The 25,455-nt window shown below is 44.9% G+C and overlaps 1 protein-coding gene across 1 annotated transcript in view; it reads left to right on the forward strand.

The window, feature by feature from the left end:
- The first annotated feature begins 454 nt into the window (after nt 1-454).
- anos1 (anosmin 1) overlaps nt 455-25,455 on the forward strand; it is a 39,989-nt gene continuing 14,988 nt past the window's right edge. The window contains exons 1-4 of the mRNA XM_076747355.1: nt 455-712; nt 6,558-6,605; nt 20,244-20,306; nt 20,644-20,866. Coding sequence (XP_076603470.1) covers nt 521-712; nt 6,558-6,605; nt 20,244-20,306; nt 20,644-20,866 — 526 coding nt within the window. The 5' untranslated portion in view covers nt 455-520. The remainder of the gene's footprint in view (nt 713-6,557; nt 6,606-20,243; nt 20,307-20,643; nt 20,867-25,455) is intronic.

The raw sequence follows: 25,455 nt of genomic DNA on the forward strand, positions 1-25,455 counted from the left end.
TCAACAATACATTAGAATAGCACATGTCTGAGAATAGAGACTAACAGACTAATAGAGACAGTGGATAATGTGCCCAGTAACGAATCACTGCACATTAAAAGTGTAAATCCTGTACTACACAGCAAGGTGCTGGAGTGATGTTATGCAGATTAAAATGTAATTAACATAATAATCATTTATCAGCTTCAATTTCTACCCTCGTTCCATCACAGGTTGAGATTGCTCTCCAAACTCTGATTATACACTGATTTCCATTCATACACCCATTTCCTCCTGTTTGTGAGCCTGCTCTCCGATCAACCTGCTCGCGCTGTGCGAACAGCGTGCGGCTCTATGCAGCAGTCTACCTGCTTTAACGCTCCTCGCGCCTGTCAGTCACCGCGCGAGCGTCCAATCGCAGCGCACGTGAGGCCGTGACTCCTCCCCAGTGTATAATTGAAGTTTCTTTAGTTTCTCCGGCGGAGCCCGCACGCAGTATTGTCCGATCCGTGGAGGGATTAAAATACACAGCCGCGGGACCATGTTTTCCAGGAGCCTGAACGTGTGTGTGACCCTGTGTTTGTGGATTACAGCGTTAATGAGTCCGGGAAGTGTGTGCGCGAGGAAGCAGGACGACTCTTTCTTCACTGCCAGTATTTACCGAGCAAGATGCGCCTCGAGATGCCTCAGTCTGCACATCACTCGCATCTCTGCGTTCTTCAAGCACTCTCAGGTACGCGCATGTGGCCGCACACTCGCCAAACTTCTGGCCATGTGTTGAAATGAGAAATAAACGCGGTGCTGTGTGATTTAATGAATGGATGTGTGCCTGTCGAACCTGTTTTGTATTGAGTCCGTTGTGAGCAGACAGCAGCAGGTCACCGATGGTGCTGGAAGACTTTGTGTTCTGTCAGGATTTGTCACTGACAAGGAAATTAGACCTTTGTGTCGCCGAAACAGGAGCACCAGTTGCAGATAAGAGCATCTGTGTGAAGGTTTGAGTTGAATGCAAAGTTGCTACATAGCCTCCAGCAGCCTGTGTCACCGGTCGCCTGAGTGTGAAGAGTGGGACCCTTAAAAATCCAATGAACACACTGCATTATTTTTGATAGTGAGCCATGAAGGACGCCTTTCAGTGGAGCCGGTTTCTATTTACTTCTTCATATTTGCTGGAAAATGAGACATCTGTTAGTACAAATGTGATGCACTCAACTCCTGTTATGACTCTATATACTGCTTTTTCCTGCTAAAGGCAGTCTGTGCTCCACTACCTCTTATTCATTTAGGTGGGGTTTTACACTCGTGTCCCCACGAGACATGCTGCTGTGATGCAGACCCTGTTTGAAGCTACTATAAATCAGCTGTATTCTTTGGCTGATTTGGTATGTGGTGTCAGAAGTTGTTTTTCACCCTTCACCGGACACACTGTTCCCTCCCAGGACTCTTGAGAAAAGGACCGGTCACTGATCCTTCTCCCCTCTGCTCCTTTTCACCAGCTATCTATCTGGTGACCGCCTTTTGTGCTCACCTCATTTGCATTTGCAAGGCTTGTCTTTCTCAAGGTGCATTAATGAATCCCTGATTGTCAGGAAACATTGTGGAGTAAGGTAAATTTGTAATTAGGCAGTGAATCAACAGAGTGTGCGGCTTGTTTCTTTGTCACCAATTAACTTTACTCTGAAAGCACTTATTGATCCAGTGTGGCGGCTCTGGATGGGACACAGAGACCAACTGCAGTTAATTCTATCAATTTTATTAAAGGAGAATATACACCTGGGGTGAAGAATGAATGTGGTTAACTGGAATTAACATCCTGGTAGAAAAAAAAGCAGTGTTTTGCTTCCAAAGGGCACAGATTGAAAACAGTGTTTCTTAATTCATAACTTGGCAAAGCAGGAGGCTCTAAGGGTATATTGCTGCCCCCGGTTGCAAAGTTTGGGAATGAAATTAGTCACCAGCTGACTAAGAAGTCAAAGAAGTGATGGAAGTCTCACCTCTAATGAACAGCTAATAGTCTATATAATTGGCTGCAGAGCCTCAGAGTCTGAGGCAGCGTTATTCACTGAGGGGAAAATGAGAGGGGAGGTATTTGTCTAAAGAGAGGGGCATTTTTGTGGTTAGAGATAAGCAAGGTTGCTGGAGCAAGCTTGTGGGTCTAAGAATAGAAGGCAATTGTTGATAATCTGCAAGGACTGTCTTATGCACTGTGTTCTCAACAGTCCTTTCATGTGAAAATGGGGGGTCTGGTCAGCTGCAAAAACATATGCCCCCCCACCCGCCACCCCCCCTCCTGCCCTCTACCCCCTGGCCCTGCCAATAAATGCCAGCATCACACCTCCTAGGCATGTGGAGGATACACACTGAGCTACCGACACTGCTCCGCCGAGGTCACCTTCCTGCTAAACGCCGGCGCCTAATTGTGCTAAATGTGATAAGCTCTAATGTACTGTTGCCACAACACTTGAGCATGCTCAGTCAGCACAACCTACAGGTGGATCTGCTTCCTCCGGCAGATCTTATTACAGCGACGGGCCGGCGGGCGACTTGGAGCTCCACTTCCATGATTGAGACGACAGACCTCTGAGTTCAACTCGGACATCCTTCAGGGGTCATTTAATACCTGATAGGGAAACCAAGACACACAACACTTTCCATTTTAATGGAAATGAAATGTCTGGGCTGTATGTCAAAGTGGTGACTTTTGCCTACTGTTTCTCAATATTTTACTATGTCTACTCAATATCTAGTAATCTATATGGACCACTACTTATTTTGGTTATGGTGCAAGAGACAATTTGTCTTCTTAACACGTTCTGCAGCTGGAATTTAAAAACCCTGTTTTTCATATCAGCTTTTAATACGAACATTCTGTGAATACTGGAAGGATACTTGGAGAATTTAGCACTTGCAGATGTTGTGAACACCCACACGGCCTTCCTTTTTATGTGGCTGAATCATTGGACAAATCAGAGACTTTGTTTTAATTGCGGCAATTATGAATTAGTGTGAAATGGAAACAAGCACAGAGTTGTGGAGTTGGGAAACCCACGGGTCGTCCATTGCTTGTCAGATTTATAGCAACTGTAGATTTATTGATGTAATAGTATTTCCAAATACAGATTTATTGACATTTTACTCTACATTTGGGGAACTTGTCACCCCGGTACAATAGACAGAGGGGAACACCCAACCATAAATATTAGCCTCGGACACTTTAAAATATTAAGAGCGAGCTGGGAGCCCTGTGCAATAATGTATTCTGAAAGCATCAGCCTTGTAGTGGATTATTTATGTGGGGATCTGTGAAGCCAAAAACAAGGTGTGTCCATGAGGTCTTGTTATTACATTCAAAGCAATAAAAATCGAACATTTTAAATTCAGTCATTCTTTTCTAATGTGCTGCACAGTAAAGTCTAAGCATCTTACTTGAGAGATTTGTGTTTTAAGCGAAGGGAAGGAAAAACATTGGAAAGTAGTTTTTCCGTGTCCCCTTGTTTTTGCCTTTGATATTAAATAACGTGTGGTGGAATCAAACCTCAGCCAGTGCTCGTCTCATGTGTGGAGTTTTTCATTAGTGAAGACAGCGGATGAATAGGGGTCTATGTAGCTTGGCCTCACCTCTCTGTAAATGCTTTTAAACCATGACAGTCCTGTCTGTAAATCTCCAGCGCTGCTACACCCTCAGCTACCTCATTTGACAAATAGCCCTCATTCCATAAGTGGAGACAACTTTGCGCCAGTGTTGTTTGAGATTTCTGAAACACCCTTTTATGTTAACATTGGATGTGCGCTGAACACATTAGCTCACTTTCAGAGCCCCTGTCAAATAATTCATATAAAGTGAATAATTGATGAGTAGAATGACCACAGCCCTCACACCCACTCAAGTCAAAGCCTAAATCTTGAGGCCCTTTATTTTAGTGCTGCATATGTGCCCTTAAGGATCAGTTATTTTGGTGTTGCCCGAGGCTGTCAAAGGACACACAGAGACACCAGTCTGTCCTTTGAAGTCCTGTCTCCTGTTAGCTGGGTCAGACATGTACAAGGTCTCATAAACCCAGCTGTATTCTCAAGTAGTTCAACGCTGGAAAACATACAGACAAGACTGAATACAATTCAAAAGCGATTCATCATAGAAAACTCACATCCATTTAATCCAAATCGGAGGCTCAGAGGAAACAAAGGATTTCCATTTTCTAAAGGTGGAATGCTGTCCTCACAGATAAAAGGGGTTTTGTCCATGTTCCTCTCAGTTGTCTAGACAATACAACACGCCCCTGGCCACCTGCTCTGACTTCTCTGCTGACAACAGCCATCATGTACCTCTGTGATAAATTCTCTGTTCGAATGACTCCGCCAGTGTCACTAACAAAGCAGCGAGTTCGCCGTAGCCACGCACTCGTAGACCACTGTCTGGGCCACTCTCCTTGACCCCAGTAACTCCGGAAGATATCTGGAAAGCGTTCATTCACTGGAGTCCTTGACAGTCCTCAGCACTGCATAATGTTCAGACTGCAGAGGAATGTCATGGTGAGTCAGAGGGATGAAGTCCTGACCTATAATTATTCCCCCGTTGGTCCCTGACATGGTGGGGTCAGGCCTGGACAGCTGGGGCAACATCCTGCTGAGCTTCTCTGCTGCAGGGATGCTGTCACACAGCAAAATTAGCTCCTCTGTGGATCCGGCCCCGTTGCCATTGATGGATGGGCGAAGAAAGGTGTCAAAAACAGGATTGATGATTTAGGACATGGTCTAGAGTTGTGACAATCTGTATAAATTGTCCTGGTGCATCAGCTGCCAGTGTAAATGTCAAGGTTTTATTTACAGCGGGCTACCAGGAGGTTTGGCTTGGTTGGATTGATAATTTTTTGGAAGTTAGCAAACTCCACAAGGATTTTAATCATTTGATACGCTGCAAAATGATGTACCAGTGAGGAATAATTCATATTTCAATCAACATTCTTCCGAAAAGATTAAAGGTGCTCTACTACAGGGCCGAAAACTTGCTGATGCAGCCCAAACTCCTCAGCCAAGTTAGCACTCATTTCCACTTCATTTGGTCCAAAATCAAACAACTATTCCTAGTCTCCTTGGCGCTCAGACTCATATATTTTTCATCCTTATCTGCAGTTTTTTGTCGAAGAGATTCTCCTAAGACATGACCATACAATCATGGATTCCTTTGAAGCCATTTGACCATTATCCTTGACACTAAAAGCAAAGCACTTACTGGTACTGGATGTCAAATTAAACCCTTTAATGATAAGTTCTCTCCTAAGGTCTCATGGGAAATTTCTTCTGGATTACATTGTGAGAACAGGCTTTGAACTTGACATTGAACTTAAGCAGACTTTTTGCCTTCAGACCCCTAAAGTTTGGCTGTATCCTACCATTTCATTGCTTTCATTAAGAAGTGCAGGGAACTTCTAAAAGGGAAGCTACGATCCAGGTCATCAACTGGGATGGATTCCATGAATGAAACGCAGAGCCTCCATTGAGAATATATGTATTAGGTTTTTAATCACAATTCCAGAGGTGTAGAAAACAAAAGCGACAAGTTCCCCTTAGCTCTGTGCGATTTAGCATCATTCAGCCAGTTGGTTTTACAACATGCAAATCAACTGTTTTGCTTCACTCTCACCACTCCTATAGCGTTGTTTTCAGTGAAACCGGACTGTATTCACCAAGCAGCAGACAAACAGAGTTAGCGGTTAGCTGGTGAACACAGTGGAGCATTTAGCAGGTAAAGAGCCAAGTATTTCCCCCAAAACAGCTAAAAGAAAACTGAATATTGGCCTTACATTCATCAAGTGGCCAGACACTCGACTCCACATTCATGCTAATGCTGCCCCGTGTCTGCCAGATGTGTAAAAAAGCAACTGTTTTAAACATTGGCCTTTTTCTTATTCATGTCGCATTCAAACATTTCATCTCTTTCATGTTGATCAACTGGTCTTTCATTATGAAGCACTAGCCTTGCACTTGCCATCCAAGCACCATTATGTTTGCAAAGGATGACAGCATAATTCTCCACCCTAATGGAATTCAGGAAATGACCACTTGCACAAGCCATTTACCTCCGCTGGTCCTTCGCTGCACAACTCTCATATTTACACGTAGAGGGTTTATAAATGCACAGCACTATTAGGACCAAATGGTTGCCTCGTCGGAGCGCAGAAGGTGGCACTTCCACAGCAATTAGAGGAAATTGGCAGTATCTGCAGTCTGCGCAGGAGTGCTGACATCAGCTCCCACCTCAGTGGCCTTGGGGATGTCTGTTGAGAGATCAAACAGGCCCTGAGGTCACCATGCTCTGCTGCATCTGACCAGAGGTTTGCCCTGGCCCTGGTGCCGGCGACCTCACTTTCCTGCTGAGGTTACATGCACACAAAGCTGACTCAAAGACCGCCTTTGAATTTTTGTCTACTGTTAGCATTATTGTTACTCACAAAGGCAGTGACTTTAGGAAGGTGGCATTAAGATGTAATGTGATAGGAGGAGAGAGGGTCAAAGCTGCACATTCATTCGATGAATTTTCAACAGCATCTTCTGATGATATTTTTCCTTCTCTTTTCCAGAATAATGGATCCTTGGTGTGGTGCCAGAATCACAAGCAGTGCTCCAAGGTAGTGTGGTTTCACTTCTTTCATGAGTAAGAGGCATGCCGCATATATGCCTCATTATCAGAGGATAATACAACACAAAGTGCACGAGTCACGACAGGACTAGTTTTGTCATGCCTGCAGGAAGGGAGCCTTCGGGCGCTGTTGACATAGTCTTTCATGAAAAAAGCTCTTTTCTCTTCAGCTAGTCCTGCTTTCATTGATACTCATTCGCTCTTGTAAATGAGATCCAATGAAATAAGATTTGAAGAGGTTAAATGCCTGTCAATTAAGAAAAGCAAAGCGTTATTGTTTTTCCCACTCTCGCCATGTGGAATTTCAGTCGGATGCATTACGGTACGTCTCCCGCAGGGCTTGTTTGTGTTTTGTGCCCTGTCCCAAAGAGGGTTGATACAAAGCTGGTGTTGACAGGCTCCTTCGAAAAAGATGGCGCTGACATACTCTATCAGACTCTCCTGGAGCTGTTGACAAGGCCCTCTGAGACGTGCCGTATAGACTGTAGACAGCGAACACTATGGGGCTGAAATAATAAGGATGATACGCTAGCAAAGGCCGCTCCAAGTAGAAATCTGAACAATGCTTTCTGTAGCTGTCCAAGGCTCTCATCTCCTCACACACGGTCCGTGAAACCAGGATTTATTGCTTGTACCCATGAGGACTCAAAATAGGACACAGGCAGCACGTATTCATTGTCTAAATAAAATACAGGAGGTATGTTATTGCCCAGGTGATGACATATTACATGTATGGCCTGTATGTATTTATTGTTTTTTCCACAGTCCACAGACTTTGTTGTGCTTATAGGGGAATGCATGCTGAGAGTTCGGGCAAATCACTGCAGTGACGGTGATTAAATGGAAATTCAGGAAAATGCAGATGGGTTGCTTTTTTTTTTTTTTTTTTTTTTTTTCTCTCATGCTTGCTTAACACTGCCTTACTTTTGGTGTACATATTAATCACAATCAGTGTCTCCTATCAGCTGCCTAAATGAGCCTTTGTGTTTGATTTTCTAAATTCCTTTTTTGAATTTCAAATTGTTTCCTTGGCAATTTGCATTTGTCTGGGATACAGCGGAGCTATTGTGCTTTGTGCTTTCTAATGCATCTGCGCTTGCATAGGTTACACTCCCTTCCCCACATTAGCACATGTTTACAACACGTTCTGCCTGAGTGAGTGTGTCATAATCTGTGTGTAAATTTCGAGATGTTGTTCTGTTGTATTACTTCAAATGATTAAGTTCTATCATTGAACTCAGTGTGGTAATTTAAGCATCTCGAGGCAAAGCACAGTTTAAGTTGGTCTGATTGTCCCCAAAACAAAAAGTGTGCCAAAGAAAATGTCATTTGCATTATTTTAAACCCTCAGTGACAAGTTAAAAGTTAATGTGTAGGCACTTAAGAAGGCAAACCTCCCTTGTTTTCACCATAATGCTGTGAAACTTGTTTCTCTCCTTTCCACTGTGATGGCCAACATTGGCTCTTGGCACCAGTCGTTCCCCAGTCATTCGGCAGAGCTTTCTGTTTGAAAAAGGCTTTTGCTGGCTGTTAGTCCAGGCACAGCATACTGTTTTCATAATCAACCAGCTAACATTGCAGAAACTCTGCAAATGTCCAAAAACTCTTCAGTGGACTTCTTGAGCTCCGCGCTGTAACAAGCATGTCAGTTAGCACTTCTTAACCCTACTTGTAGGCTGTAAATAAATGAGACTGGATTTGATGTAAGCCCACTAAAAATAATGATGTGCTTGTGTTACTGCTGTATTACTGCATTGCTCTGCTCTGCTGCTCTGCTTGTCCAAATAGTTTCAAGGGCTCTCTGAATTTAATTAATTTAATTGTGTCCCAGGTTTTGGTTCAGCCATTCAGGCTGCGGGCCAGGGGACGGCGCTGAGGTTTAATTTGCGGCCAGAAGTCAATATTTTGGTAGCAAACATCGCCGCACTTCATATCCACATCAATGACTTGAGTGCACACTCAGTGCCTGTGTGTAGTGTGTCAAAACATGGAGCCATTGTGGCCACTCTTAACAATTGTACCAAATGGGCCCATGCTGTACAGTGGTTCCCTGTGAATAGCTCTACAGCCGCTGATTAGCCTCTTCACTTCATGAACAGCGCACACTCAAACAGAGAGACAAAGGCAGTGGCTCCCGGGGAGTGCGTTAGGGCAGAAGGTTTGTCCACCCAGAGCTCTGTTAAAGAGCAACAGAGGGCTCCCTGCCTGTGAGGAAAATGCTAGGACGGGCTGCCTAATAACTTAGACAAAGATGCTCTGACCCCGTCCATCTGTCTACGTTTTAGGAAATCAAAGCCTCCTGTTTCCATTTGTGATGAGAAAGTCATCGCGGTCATCTCGAATGCGTTGTCCAGAGTCGGCCCCCGCTCTCAGTGTCCCCATTGTCATGGTAATTAACCTGCTTGCCCCGCTCTTCAGAGCACGGCGAGGTGGCATTTGGAGAGCCAGGGAGTCATTATCATGCCATACCGCTGGACCAGCAGACAAACTCCATTCAGCCGGGGGGACGCCAGGAGAACAGACAGCGGCAGCATTTTCTATGAGCCATTGTCATTTTGTCTCCCTACTGTTAGAGCTCCCCCACTTGAGTAGTTTGGATGCGTTCCCTGAAAGTTTAAAAAACTCCAGGGTGTCTCTTTTCTTGCCGGTGCAAAGAAAATAGATTTTGTGCGTGTGCATGGGAGAGGGCGCAGAAGCAGCCAAGAAGCTTTCCACATTCAGAGCATGGCTGATATTAGCAGGGTTTGCTTTCCCCCATGGGTGTGATCCAGGCTCAAAATCAAATGCTGGGATTGACTTAAGGCAGCTAAATGCCGGTCTGCAACAAAGCAGTGCGCTTCATTACTCAAACTCCTCTCAGGGAAGGAGGGGAAGAAAGGACATTTGCATCATGCCTGGATAAGTTGGCCTGCGGTGTGTCCTTGGAACGTGTCCACCGCTTATAGTTCCTGAGGATGAAAGTAACAATTGTAACAATGAGCAGAGGAGAATTAAAATGTCATTAATATTACATCTCTGAGCAGGGGGGTGTCGACCTCTCGGAATCAGCCAGGTCCCTGCCCTTTTTAGTTATCCAGAGTTTCCAGAGGGAAAAGCTTGCGAAAGTAACGTTGTCTGATCCCCATTTGACGGCTGTGAGCCGTGCATGTCTTTCACGGATGTCTCACATGTCCCAGGTGGCTCTTTTCTTACCAATCACACCCTGAGCTGCACATACCAACACAAGACGAAGAAGTGTTTGCTCTTTTGGATGACATGCGCCCTATCTTCACATGTTTGAAGCTTTGGAGCGGTTTGCCTGAATAACAATCGCTGGAATGCAACTATGTCTCATTCAGAAGTGTCTTTCAGAGCCCACTGTCAGGCCTCCCACCACCCGTACCAACCCCCACATTTTCTCACGGCAAAATAAAATGGTCAAACTTCCCTTTTAGTTCTCTTTTCAGGGTCAGCTGCACCAATAAATATTGAATCCGAAGCACAGCCTCATTCTTCGGCCTTTCTGGGCAAATATCACTTTCGCTTGAAGCTTCGAGGGTGTGACGGTGCAGTTTGCAAGTCTTTTGTGTGGCCATCTCTCCTTTGGCGGTAGGTAGTATATTTTAAGGCGCACTGAAAAGATGTGATGAAGTGGGTTGCTGCTTGTGCAGGTTTATGGGTGGGCATGGCTGGGATTGTTAGGCGCTTAGACAGACTTCAAAGCACCTTTTGGTCATGTTGAGGCCAGACGTTGGTCTCACCTCCCTGTGTTAGCCCCATTACCAGCAGCAACACCTCAAAGCAAGCCGGACTAGAAATCAATCCTCAAGTGGGCAGCATGTCTGGACTGCCTGTCAGTGTAGCTGCTAAGCAGAGAGAAACACTCCTTGCCAGTCTGACTTAATTGATTTTCTAATTTCACATATATATCCGGAAGAACTCTGAGAGTGTGTGAAGCATGTGTGAAGCAAGTCATCTCTGTGGCCCTTCCTCTTGTGTTCTGTATAGTTTGAGGCAGTGTGAGTGTTTGTGTGTGTGTGGGTGGCGGAGGAGTGTGAAGCGGGGCTGGTCAGTCCCAGCAGGAAGGACCTGATCTGGACATGGTTGTTAAGTTTCATTGGCTAAAGGGGGGGTCGCTTCATTGGCTGCTATCTGTGGAGCTCATTATTCACATGGTGGGTGGCACAGAATGAAAACCCCCCACAGCAAAAAAAAAAAAAAAGAAGTGGCCATAGGAGAGGAGGCAGTTTAGACTTCCTCAGCAGTGAAAGCTCACATCTAAAGCAGCTTTCTGTTCAGTATGTGAGTGATGAACACCAGGAAATCCTCCATCTCACCTCCTCATACCGACCTGTGTTTTTATTGATCCCACAGAGCACAGGGGCCTTTTAAATAGTAGCGATTTATTTCCGGAGATAATCAACCACTCGCAGATAGCCTGGATTCACATGTTCTCCCTGTCAGAAGGGATTTTATTCTCTTGAAGGATTAATGTAATCAAAGCTGCTGTGAAATCCTCTTTTAGCAATAATGACCAGCCACGCTGAGACAATCTGCTGTCATCCAAGTGTTTATTCTCATTCTGAGGATGGATCGGTTGAATATCATAGATGAAAGCACACCTTCATGTTGACTTTCCCTCCCAGCCTCACGTGCTGAGAGGTGCTAAAGCAGGAAATGATCCTGCGGCTTTGTTTATGATGCAGGCTAACATGTCGTTACAGAAGTAATCGCGCCAACCGTCACATTGACGAAAGGGAAGATTAGAATGTAAGAATCTTAAAGCTGATGTACTTAGTAGATGTGGGCTTATCAATTTATCCCAGCTTCACTCAAAGCTGCTGCACCCTGCAGATAAATCCCAAAGATCGTGTGAGACAGTTTCAGGATGACGGAGAAGCAGAATTTGTGTCAAAGACTCAGTGATCGACAGCTCTCTTAACCTCTGACTCCAGACTCCAGATTTCCAGACTGCACATGAATCAGAAATTAAGAAAACTGCCTTTTTTTTGGCCCTTTTGTTTGTTTTCTGCATCGATATAAATCCAAAATTCCCACTCAGCTCCGCCAGATTTGCCCTCTCTTTGTGAAGTCTTTGTTCTCAGCTTTAGAAATAAAATAAAAGAGAGATCAATCATCACCTCAAGCCGATAGAGCGCATTATATCACTGTTGCTGTGTGCAATGTGCTGCAGTTGAAGACTGGAAAGAACGGCCGGTGTAAGGAGCTGTCAGTGGAGGCTGGAGAGGGCAAGTAGGATTAGTGAATTTCAAGTGTTTCAATAAACAAGCGGAGATAGTGGTGGAATGTGGCTGCAGCACGGGATTAGGTCGGCTTTGCTCCCCTCAACGGCGTGTCGTGTTCTACATGTTGTTGGCCTACATTGACAGAATCTCCAGGTCTCATTTCATTGGAGATGAGGAGGGATTGAGACGGCTTGAGTGGTCACTGTAGGGACAAGCCGGCCGGGCCCGACCTCCTTTATCTTGTTTATAATCTCCTCGATCTGCAGTGACTGACGGCGCCATGACAGAAATGCATTTTTCATCTTCTGCGTGGAAAATGCGACCTCTTTATCGTCGCTGTAAATCAAGTCCATGGACAATTTGAGTAAAGGGCTTCGGCGTTGAGGAAGTGTTTTATCGTGCGATCCCGTTTTCAACTCCGCTCCCATGCGACTGTCGTCATAACATTATTCAGCGTCATGGTGTGGGAGTCAATACAGTAAATCATGTGTCGGGCAGTTGTGGCGGTGGAGAGGGCTTTGGTTTTCCCATGCCACATCACGACTGGCCTCTTTATCGCCAATCTGACCCCGCGTGATGGATGCATCCTGTTGAGTCTAATTGTCATGAAATGTAAACTGAGCCCAGAGGTAGGTGATAACTGAGGCTCTAGTTACAGCAACTGTATTTCTGACTCTTGTCGCCGCAGAACATAACAACATGAGATGGCAGAGGACCTGTAAGAGAAGGAGCCCTCGCAGAGGAGGGGGTCACCGGAGTGTGTGGGTGAAACTTCAGAGTCATTAAGTATTAAGCGAACTGCTATTGCATTCCACAGCAGACAAAAGCACACTTCTGGCTAAGCTGTGTGGGCTTTATGCTCATAAATAAGGCAGGCACCTCTGATTGTGGGGTAAATGTATAATTCATGCACTGCCCCTCCTGCTCCTCCTCTTTTTCTTCTCACTTTCTGCCAAGCTATTTCTTTTCAGCTCTTTGTTGTCTGCACCCTCAACTGCATTTAAATTAATAATTAAAGTGATGCTCAAAGAATGTCTGTGACACCACCTGCTAGGTTACTCACCGTCTACGAGGCCGGCGGTTTGAGAAACGAAATAGAAAGCGTCGGGCCGTATACATTTCAGTTCACCCCACCAGAGCTGGAATACTACAGTGTTTTAGTTGGTTGTAAATATGAAGGAGTTATGACACTGGCAGCGCTCACAGTGTACGTCCCTCTCAGAGCCGTAAAACACTTGGAGATTTGGAAAGTGCGTCATTACTCGTCTACGAGTAATTGGAAGACGTCTGCATCAACATGAGTCTGCATTAATTAGCATTGTTATGATAACTGTATCTTGTATTACTTGCAGTGAAGTGTTTATCGGTTGCTATGATAGTACAAATGGTGCAAGTCGCTGGCAGCCTTGTATCTCATTCTGTTTTCAACCAATATTTTCTAGCAGATATGGTCAAAACATACTTTGCATGTCTCAGGTGCTGCAGGGTATTGGCAGGACAGCTTGTCCTTCCTCAGACTGGCTATGACAGAGGTGATGAACAGATACAGGGATGATAGGCATCTACTGCACCTAATGCTGAATTTCCATACAGTTTGGATACCTGCGCCTGTAGGGAGACGGAGGAGCAGACAGCCACCAATTTGCTCCGCACACATAATGTCGATTACCTGTGCAGGCAGAGGCATTATGTACCGGCAGGACTTCAGCAGTGAGAGCAAATGAAGTGCAGGAGCACCAACAAGATGTAATTGTTGTCTTCTCTGGCCCTGAATACAGCAATCCTCCTCTGACACTGCGAGCCATTTGCTGTTAGTGTGCAGAGGCGCTCTGTAATTACAGAATTTAAAATCCCACAGCAACTGCTGCGGTATAAACATATATATATATATATGTCAGAGCAAGACTCTGTACAAATATCTAAGATGCACTTACATTGACTCACACTGCTCTTTCTGTTAGTTTAAGCTGCAAATGAAAACATCAACATCAACTGGGAATAATTCCAACAGCTCTTGTACGATTCCTAAATTCCCCTTTTTCCATTTTTCCTCTCTGGTAAATGTTGCCCTCCGCTCGTTGGAAAGCCTCATTTCATATTAATGAGCACGCCATGTGAGAGCACTGCGTGTAGAGTTGCAGACGTGCACCCCAGGTCAGCATGCCGTTGATCTTTTTGATCTACCTGATCCACCCCACTGTCTGCTCAAGGCACACCTGTGCTGATTTACAGCAGTGCAGAAATTAAATACACAACATCTCATGGACTGAACACTCTATACGTAAGGCCGAGGAAATAGTGTGTCTAGACTTTATAACTGCTCAGGATGGGGATATCTTCTTCCTGATTTACTCGCTAGATTTTTTACAGTCCTGTGAAACTTAATGGCACGTCAGAGACATATTGGAAAGCCTCGCTAACATATGATTTTACACTCATTCAGATCACAGCTCCAGCACTTGATGAAATATGCTTCAGCCCGGTTAACCTGTAGTCATCGTCTCTGTGGGCATCATCTGGAAGGCAACTACAAAGATTTTAGGCGTGCTACTCGTTTTGTGTTTACAAAAATAGACATAAATTTTGAATGGAAATCAAGCTGACTTTGGATCCTGTACGGCAGCCTGAAGCGAGGCCTGCGCCATGAATGAGAATGGGGAGGAAAGAGGGAAATCATCAAGAGTAATGGCCCTCTGTGTGGCTTTCCACTGAGCACTGAGGGTGAGAAAGGGAACGAGTGACGGGCAGGCTGTGTTGCAGATAAATCTGAAAATATTGTTTACATCTTAAGTTTTTCATTCATCTTAGTGTTTTAGATTGCTCTCTAAATCGTACCCATTCACGCTGAATGCCGAAAGAACTGGAAAAACTGTGAAATCTCTACTTTTTCTTCTTGTTTTATATTTGTGGTGGTGGTGCAGCAGCATTTCATTGTTTGAAATCACCATTAATTTCGAAAGAAATGGGCTTTAGAGTACTGTATAAGCTGGTGTGTGCTATTCAGAGCTGTCTGTAATAGTAACATGTATAAGGGCAATGCAGTGCTTTCTGCATAGACAGTGTTGGGTAACTGGCTTGTTGGAGTGCTTCAAAAGGGAATGAAACTCTTCTAGCCATCATTAGTACCAAAGATGAGCACCTCCATTGAAAAAAAATCCTTGTCTTTGATGAAATGCCAAAGGTATGTGGGGTGTGACTGCTTGCTTGCACACAGCCAGACATGGCTGCACTGCTGCTTCCATGTCCCACCTCAGCTCAGCCCTTCCTCCACTTTGACCAAATCTCGACTTCCTGCGTCCAGCAACTGCCAAGATTGCAAAAAACGGTCAACTCAAATCCAGGCTGCAAAATGTCTCTTGAGAACCCATTTTTTTCTACAGTCTGTGATTGGCATATTTCATTAAATGACTTTTTTTTCCACTTGCGCAGTTGTCATTCATCAGACACAAAACATGTGTCAGTGACATCACCTGTATTGTGTGCTTGGCCACAGGCTTGGAAAACACACATACACACAAAAAAGAAGAGTTTGAGGATACAGAAACATGGCCTCATAACATTGCTGGCAAGTGAAAGTGCATTGGCCGTGTTTGCGAAAGATATATCACACGATAAAAAGCCCATTCTTTGTCTGAGCTGCAACGTGAGCCTGATGTTTTGAAATCTATCTACTTTGGAGAGAGTTTTGGAAAACATCCACTCTCTGAGTGTGATCATGCTGGCTTAGTGCAGATGGAAGGCCGAAACAGAGAGAAAGAGATGAGTTTTAAAATATATCTGGATTAGAGCGGACATGGTTTGAGTGAGCGAGAATGAAAGGCAGATAAAAAACCTGGGGAAGTCGACGGGAGACGACAGCCAAATGAAAGTGAAATAGAGTGAGAAGTGAGTGAATACGTGGAGCAAGTGCCTGTTTCAGTACAGCAGAGAGCAGAGCCCGGAGCCTTGCTCCTGGATGGGTCGATAGATATGAGCAGAGAGCTGCGAGCCGCTGGAATAATTGAGTCAGGTCAGCGGGAGTGTGAAAAGCGCCAGGGCAGCAGAAAATAGCTATAACTCAATGAGATTGGAGGTGAGATTTACGATGTGTATGATCAACAGCAGAGATTCCCCCATATGCGAGTCTCCCAGAGAAACAGAAAGCAGCTGCTCCATCCCAAGGGGCAGCAAAGGCACCTTGTAAATATCTGTTGGCCCCACTCGAGCTCTCCACTGACCGCCAGCGCCAGGATCGATGCGTTCGCCTCCCAGATGTCATCTCCAAGCTTTTGGGATAACAGGAGGTGACTGTGTAGATGCAGGGAAAGCACAGGTTTGCGTCTGCTCAGTTTCATTTACAAAATAAGAGGATCAGTCGTAGCTGTCTCACTCATTTCCCCACGTCTGCACAAACGTGTGTCATCTGCATCAGCATGAATTATAGCCTGTCTTTTATTTTGTATACACTGTGTATTGTTGAGCCCGGGGCAGTCTCGACTGGTAGCAGTTCATGCTTCATTAACTAAAACAAAACACTTCAGCGACATTTTATATCTGCACTTTTTTAATCATTTATGTTATTCCAGTCACTCACTCCGGCAAGCCTTTTTCACAATGGGTGGAGATAACCATGCTCCTACGATGGAGAAAGGCAGTTCTGTGCTCAGCAACCGACCCCCCGTCTCTCTCCCTTCCCTTCCCTCTCCTCCCCCGGGTTCCCCCTCTTCACTCCCTCCACCTCCTCTCCGCCTCGTCCCAGCCCTGACAAAGTGAAGATGGGCTGTGGCATTGGCTGCCATTCAGCCTGACTCTCTCATCGGCCCCACAGAATGCCTTTCAGGGTCCCCCAGAGTAACAACTGCTGCGTTTTATTACAGCGTGAAATGGGGAGTGAAAGACCGCTATGGATGTTCCTACTTAACCATGCAGAATGTGTCACTGTTGGGCAGGAAGATAAGAGGACAAAGGGGAAATCACATGCTTTTGTTAAGACTAAGAGCTCAAGTCCATAGAAACAACCCCATGCTCTTGTTTACCTCTCAGAGTAAAACCATTTGTGTCTTTTTCGGTGAAATTTGTCCAGAAATATGTTAACATCACATAGGATAATTACATGCATTCCTTGCGCTATTCAAACAGATGGTAGCTGTGTTGCCAGCTGGAGAGATTTGCTTGAGGGAGACCCAGACATTGGCACTCAAACCCAGCAGATACACTATGTCCAGCTCAATTATGTTCTCTGCTCCAGTTCCATGGTGTGTTTTCCCAGATTAGATCTCAGAAGTCAAACACTAGCGTAGCTATCGACAGTACAAGATGTGCAAATGTTTGAGGCCTCCAAGCCTCAAAGGGGACCCACTAATACTAACTGTGAGACCACAGATATCTCCTGATGTGATCCCATTAGGAGGATAGTGTCAGTTTTATGTGCCATTCATGCATATGGGAAGTCTCAAACATGGTTTGGAAGAGAGTTAGCATTTTTTTGGTTTGTTATAATTAGCAATTAGTGTTACAATGCTTATGGGCAAAGGCCAATACAACATTTTTTTTAACATTTCAACATGGGAAAGCAGAACTAAATGTTTCAAGAAGATGAGGGTGTGTATCTGCATGTGATCGGGTGGAGCTGGCACCCCACACCCCCATACGAAAAAAAAAAAAAAGTTGCACAAGAGCTTATAGAAAACATGTTATGGCACTCTCCCAGGCATTCTTTTGGCGGCATCAGTACTATGGTTTAGATTGAGCACCAAACTGTGTAAATAGGAATCAGGCGCTTGATTGATGAGAGCACCTTTGTAATTATATACAGCCGTCCTATTTGCTTTGGCAAGACATCTGTCGTCGGTCCTCCTCTTCCCTACTTAAATGTCAGGTTGTGGGTGTGGCTGGGGAGCAACGCTGACAGATTGTCAGTTTTCAGCACACCTGCAGGGAGCTCTCACTGCCTCCACACAAACGCTTATCTTTTTTTAAGAGCACCGTTTACAAGAAATCCGCTCGTTCAGCAAAAAAAACGTCCTGATTAAAACATTTCTTTCAATACAACTTCCTTACAAGAATTCAGCAGTTTTTGTTAGCTGAGAACTTTTGCCCTGAAGAGCAAAACAGAAAAAACTGCGACTTGGAGGGTGAGACAACACTAAACACACAGCCAGCATTCTGATCTGTGTTGCAATATCCTTGGTACGCAGTGTGCTGTGTTAATTCATGCTGCTTGGCATGCAAGCCCGAGCATCTCGAGGTAGCGATGAGTCTATTTTCACTTGTATAGTCGCGATTGTGCTGAACCAGAAAAAGATTCATCCTCAAGAAAAGCCCATGGAATGCATTCAGTCCGTGCACACAAGATCTTTCAATGAGTAAAATGAGCTTGATCCCTCGGCTTATGTGTGTATGTTCAGTGATTTGTAGAAGGGATTTGGGGGCTTTAACATGTGCGTCTACTGGCAGAATGTCCTTTAGACACTGGTGCAGCACACAGTTATTGCCTCAACACCTCATTGTTCCAGCGCGGTGCTTGTGCGAGGCGGAGATGCTGAGGTAGCTGCTACTGCCCGTCTTCGCCGCAGGCTCTCCTCTCAGAGGACACAATTGAGAACAGAATTAATGATGTAAGGTCACCATATTATTAATAGCAGATGATGATAAAACTGCACAGACTCTCTGGACGGTGAGGCAGAAGTTGGACAGTGCAATTGAGCTCATATGTCATCTTAAATCTCTGAGGTGTTGCAGTGGTTTCACCTGATCAGCTCTGGAGAAACCACATTAGTTTCTTTTGGAGCTCTCAGCTGTCATAACTACGCGCTTTCCTGCCAAGGTGTCCAATTTTCCCTTTGGCATGTTGTATTTTATATCATCACAAGAGAGATATCTATATTGCTATGAAGTAATTAAGAAAATACCTTCCCTCCCGCCCTCTGGAGCCGGCTGTTGAACACTCAACACACTGTCCACACAGGACTTGTCGGTTGCTTGAGACGAGGCTGGGCAAGGCAGAGCGCCGAGGCTGAGTGTAATTGAGTGCTGGCAGGCGGGTGCATGGTCCTGATTGCAGCGTGTTCCTCCAGAAGCAAGGTTTACGTTTCATCATGCGCCCGTACACCACACTCCATAAAAAGCAAATAAACTTTTCACTGGCAATGGCATAATAATGACAGAGTTGGCTAATGAGCGAATTAAAGTCATAAATACAATCCCGGCCCTGTGACTGAGATGTGAAATTTCTTACATCAACTCTGTGTTAAATACACTCTCTACAGTAGGCGCCCTCATTTAACCACTCCTCTGTAGTGTACCTTACGTAACACTGCATATTGTACTGATGATCTTCTTTCAGGAGCCTCTTACTCTGGCCGAAAGTGGACCTCCACTGATGGCAGACCTCCATATCTCTTCTATCGTACCTCCCTCTCCCACTCACTGAACATATTGGACTGTCCCAGATGAGGAATGTAGGCAAATTTGTTGAAAATTTACTGCTTTGCCTTGCCTTAGTACTGTAGCCGGTGCAGGAGTTTAAATTAAATGGAGCTGAATGAGTGACTTTGGCAGGTCTCTGGTTGGTGTGGTTTGGGCAGCTCCCAGTGCAGCACAGAAGCAGCCTGGCAGTGGTTTGACTGAGCTTGCTCTTCTCTTTCACACCAGCTCTGAGTGGCCAGCAACAGGAGCGTGGAAGACCCTCGCCTCTATCCGAACAGTCCCCCTCGTGCGGCAGCATCTGCCTGATTCTATTCGACATGCACGAGCTTTTGTGTTGCATTACATTTTATTGAATTTGATTCATTTGGGGTGTAGTGTTTAAAGCAGGAGGATTTTTACTCGATTGGTAAACTTTCATTTTAAATTTTATCATCCCATTATGTTTGGCGAAATGACTTGCCTATGCCTGTGCCAAGCATTCAGTAAATTTGTTCCACGTGTTAAAAAAGGGAATCCCAAGAACATTAAACCAAGCGTATCATTTATTAAGTGCTCTCTGTTTCAGCTTGGTAAAGAGAGGGGAGTTTGGTGCCAGTGCCAGAGTGTATCAGGCCCAGACATGAGCGGGAGAAGCAACAGCATGAGAGAATAGACAGTATGGGAGGCTGGTAGTGTTGAGGCATGAAGAAGGAATCTGCCAGGGTACACCCAAGCATCAGGAGATTTCTAGACACAGCACAAGGGGTGCCTCATAACTGACAAGCCCTTTGCCCCGTGTTTGCTTTTGTAGAAGATTGTTTATGTCCTTTGAAGGTATGCCGGGCGTCTGTAGCGAAAAGAGGCGTGACTGCTTGTTGTGAAGGTGCGCGGATAGCGGCTGAGTGAAGTGCCTGTCAGACAGCCAGGGCCCGAGCACAGAAAGCACCATCTCCACAGCAGTGGCTCTTTGATGTGGCTGGCTCTTTGAAGAACTGACACCCTTCTCCTTTTCACAGTGCCTGGAGCCCTGCAAGGAATCCTGGGACCTGAAGGAAAACCAGTGCCAGGATTTATGCGAGGTATGTCACTACCACAAATACCGTGGTCGCCTTAGACACAAGTGTTTGAGCTTTGCATACTTTGTGGGAAAATTCAATGAGAGGAAAGTTTGAGAGGAGTGTGAAGTAAGGCTCTCTGCACTGTAATGACACTCTCTGTGAGGCTGAATCAAAGCTGTTTAATGTCCTCGCCGCTCCAGTGAGTCATGAGCTGAAATGTAAACAGGACAGCTCCCTGTTAGCTCACTGAGCTGCCTGTTTGCAGCCAGGCAGGTTGGTCCTATAAAGTAATCTGACATATATTTTTCCTCTCCTCCTCCTCCTCCTTCTCCTTTTCATCCTCCTCCTACTCCCTTAGCCCCTCTTTCCCAAGAAGCACTACGAGTGTCTTACGAGCTGCGAGTTCCTGAAGTCAGTGGAGGGAGTGAAGCAAGGCGACTGTCCTGCCCCAGAGAAGGCCAGCGGCTTTGCAGCAGCCTGCGTGGAGAGCTGTGAGGAGGATGGAGAGTGTTCAGCTGTGAAAAAGTGCTGCTCCAACGGCTGTGGCCACACCTGCCAGCTGCCTAAGAACCTCTACAAAGGTAATGCTGAAGGCCTAACTTGCCCTACATGATTTGCAGCAGCAATTGTTTTTGAAAGTTTTAATCCTGAAGATTTTAGTCCTGGTTGATTTAGCGACACCCATGGTCACTGGTGGTACCTGCACGGTTTAATGATTACTAATGCAAACACAGAAATACATCAGAAGAGCATATGTTTGAAGTGCAGCCAAACAAGCTCATGTAAGTAGTTTTCCATGTAACTACAGGGAAGGAGGAGTTGGTTACCTCGCTGAAGAATTTGAGATTTGCAGCCTGCAGCTCTTCATCCACTGGACTTTGGCTCCCTACAGCAGTTAAATCTGATTGTTGTTCTGCAGATGCGGCTGATGAACATAAGCTGTCGGCTCTTACTTTGGGGACAAATACTTTGGATTTCCTGTGATAGCTTCACAGTAAAAGACTCCCATGTTTCGCCAGTTGAAGGCTTTTAATGTGAATCGGCACCGGTAGGACACTTAACAGCAAACAGAGAGGCTGTTATCAATGAGATAAAATGAATGGTGGATTACATACATGCATCGTTTCATGGGAGTCCCTCGTGAAGGCAATTTGAATTGAGTGGGGGAATGGCAGACTCCGCCACAGGCAGCGAAAACTACTACACAGAGAGGTGATTTCAGAATGTAAATGCACTGAGTAACTATTCCTGAAAACACTAAATGGTACCAAAAACAGGCTTTGATTTCATAAATCTTTCCTATGTTACTGTGTTGCATTTAATTTAGAATAAGAAACACTACATTAATATATATGCTGTTAATCTCATAAACAATAATAGTGAAGTTCGTGATGTCTCAATGTATCATCATCAGTATACATTTTATATAATCTTAAAGCCCTTGTTTTCATAAAATCAGAGAGAGATGTTACCCCATATATTCTATATCAACTTTCTCCAAGTCCTTATTGAAGGTGTATGATGTCTGAACTGAATGAAATGTTCAGACCTCGAGGACTATCCCTAAAATTCAGCCTGATTTATTTGCAATCTTTGAAAACTTTGGGATCTTAACTAGAATTTTAAATGAAGTTCAGTGTCTGAAGAAAATTTGGCTGCACAGGAGCCACAGTTCTTAATGGCTGAGCCACCGGCAGGTTCGTGGAGTTTAAGAGATTGAATCAAGTAATCAAGAGAGATAGAGGAACTACCTCAAAGCAGCTACAATCTATATTCCTATCATAACAACATATCAAATGAAAATCTGAAAACAGTGTGACAATCTGAAAGGGGTCGCTTGTAGAGATGACCCTGAGGAGAATTGTCACCTGAATCTGCAGCTGCCCTCGGCTGTGCAGCGAGTTTCTGCTCATTGTTTAGCTGCTGGTTCCCTCTCACTGCTCTCATAGCATCCTTATCAGCCGCAGCAGGCAGCAAAAGAGCTCTAAACATTTACTGTACGCTACCCGCTCAGCACCAAACTGCAGCTAGACACAGTTAATGACAGGCTGTTGAACACAGGTTAGCACGTAGCAGACCAAAGACAGAGCTAAAGGAGAGTCAATATTATACTGATGGTCACCAGGTGGACAGAAACACCAATTCAATGATAAGATGGATGCTTAAATAAGCAACTGTTTGCTAACAAGTTCGCCATATCATGTATTACTGTATTACTTGAACAGTGCTGATGTGGTGTTTAGAACTTGTTTAAGTGGCCAAAAAAGTCTGTGGCAGGTAAATGGAAGTGCGCTGCAAAACTACGATGTCAAACACACATTAGAAACATCATATTAATGAGAGGAAGAAGGGAGGCTGACAGATGAGGATGTTCAAAGTGTCTAAGAGTTGGACTGTGCGCACTGATAAAGTTGCCTAATTGTCCGTGCGCTCAGCTTCTCGTCCTCCTTATTTAATTATTTCTCAGTGCTGTTTACAAGAGAGCAAATTAACACGGTTCGTCAGCTGAATCATGGATCCTCCCTCCCTCTCTATTTATCCTGTTCAGTAAATGACGTTTCATATCTGGTAATGATCCAAAGCAAACATCATGTTTTAATGTGATCAACTGTTACAGTTTGCATAATTTTCATAAATAGTGTTGAACCAATTAATCCCTCTCTGTGAAACATTAATTTTAAATCTCAATGACGCAAATTGCAGATTATCTTGGACAATTTTTGACAACTGGCTGAGAATCATAAATCTTTATTCCATCTCTGTGTATTGTACTTCACCCACACATCCCTCATGCTGTTTCTGTTGTAAATTGGAATAAATCTCCAGCCTTGAATTTGCTGGATTAGCTCGAGGGTTTCGCAGACACAGATGTACCCAAGAATCTTTGCTCCAGTAAAATAGTTTAATAACGCTGCCCAAGGCGGCCTGATGTTCTGAGGGTGCTGAGTCGTTTAGTGAGACAACCAAGAGCCTCTGAACTTGGAGATGGGAGCTGGAACTACATTATATACACCATCAGCACACAATTGCTGGCAGCCTGGGGCCATAACATTGGGGAGATGTTGAAGTGAGACCAGTGGAAGATGAGTTGAAATCAAGCTTTGAACCGCAGCAGTGATAGACTGTAGCTGTGTGTGCTTTGAATCACACTGTAGCATGCGCAAGCGTGTTTTACTCTGTGTACGGGATTTAGCTGAGTGAGGCGAGAGCATGTGATTTTGAGTCTGAGCTTGTGCACACACACAAGAGCATGTTAGCGTTTATATTTGATTTTGAAAAAATCCTGAGGGACTTCATGGTGGATGTCACGCTCAAAAGGTGAGCAGCGCGTTAATCGGGGGAAAGATGAAAGCAGGCGTAACCTTGAAAATTTCAATACAGTGACCCAGTCAATGCAAACCATTCACCGCGCCGTGAGACCTTCAAATCAAGCAGCGGGCCCGTTGATTTAGTCCAAACACTGAGCATGATGGGTCGCCGTCAGCACTGCATTTACACTGAATTACACCGAGCTTTTTGGTGAAAGTCTGGATGGAATTCCTGTCCTAGTCCTCAGTGTTAAAGGTCTAATTAGCTGCTCATGGTTTGAGAGCGTAATTGTTTCTATGTGTGCACCAGTGTGTGTGTGTGTGTGTGTGTGTGTGTGTGTGTGTGTGAGAGTGTGTAGGCTCTGCCATGATGAGCCATGATGCTGGAAGCCATTAGCAAACACAAGCGGGGAGAAATGGAGCGTTTCCCCCCACTGAGATCACTCTCAGATGTGTGTGTATCCTCAGGTTGGGGTCCCCAGCCCATGTGTATGTCCATGATAGAGAAAAACTTAAGGACGTCTGAAACACTGGACCCCCACTGGGCTTTTGATGTGTAGCGAAGCTTCGTCTTCTTTTTTTCTTACATCAATAGAGCCCGGTGCTGTTACACACCAACCACAGTCTATTTGCGGTGATAAAATAAGATAAAATAAGCCGTGCATGTATGTAATAAGTGCCTTATCAGGCTATTCTGTGTCTTTCATTTTCATATCTTCCTCTCTCGCTCTCTCATTTTCTCCATTCCTTGGAAGAAATAACACCACATGTGATGCAACCCAACTTGTTATGATCAAAAGCAGCGCACAGTTCTGCACTATACTGTGAGCGAGCCTGGCAGAGGGCCTGGCTGGTGGTTAGAACAAACAATGTGAAAAATGTAGATGTCAGAATGAAATTAGATTCATTGAGAGTCATCCTCACACTGTCGCAACAAGTCAGATAGCGCACCGGTCCATCAGCCACCCCTAGTTTACGGTAAATCCCTGTGCTGCGAGCAGTATTTGCAGTGTTTTCCCCCAACCCCCTGTAATTAGAGCAATCATTATGACAGTATGTGCGTGAGTTTTGAGAATTATATTCCTGCGAGTGTAATTGCTGGCATGATTAAGACATGAATGGACGCCGTACTCTTGATCGTGCCTCAGCAGCGGTTACATCATGGCTTGGAGTAAGTGTGCGGCCATTGAAAAATGAACGCTGTATGATTCTTGGACCAAAACTGGCCCAAAAGTTATCTTTGGAAAGAGCAAGCTGAGAGAAAGTGTATTCGCTGCCCTCCTGCATATTGCTGAAGAATGATGTTGTGTGTGTGTGTGTGTGTGTGTGTGGTTTGTGATTTGCAGGAGTGCCTGTGTGACTTTGTGGGAAGATGAGCTAAGGCAGAGGGAGAAGAGGAATGCTGTGGTTACCTTGGTGTTGGTTATTGCGCAGGAAATGTGACACGTTCGTTCGCGCACACACACCATCCCGCGCGCACACTCGGCTGTGGAGCTGTGAAACCACAGCACAATGACCCCCAGCTGTTAGTATGCAGAAAGCTGTTATCAGCGGGACAAAACAAAATACTGACTCCATATGCATGTGGCTCAAGGACCCTCCTCCATCTTACGCGATTTTGTATGCATCAATCAATCACTTTAGCATGCCCTGCATCAGGACTGAATAGAAGTAGATGAAATGCTCTGCATACAAAACACAGTCTTGATTATGTTGTTTACCAACATGAAGCGCAGTAGCCTTGAGCGTGTGTTGATGCTGTTGATAAATGCTAAGCAGTGGTGGGCCGCTCAGCAGCGACACAGGTCCAACATAATGGTCTGAAGTGCTGGCTGATTTATTGAGAACTGCGGGATGTATTC

The sequence above is a fragment of the Chaetodon auriga genome, chromosome 13, assembly GCF_051107435.1.
Source record: "Chaetodon auriga isolate fChaAug3 chromosome 13, fChaAug3.hap1, whole genome shotgun sequence".
In the NCBI taxonomy this organism is placed as follows: Eukaryota; Metazoa; Chordata; class Actinopteri; order Chaetodontiformes; family Chaetodontidae; genus Chaetodon; species Chaetodon auriga.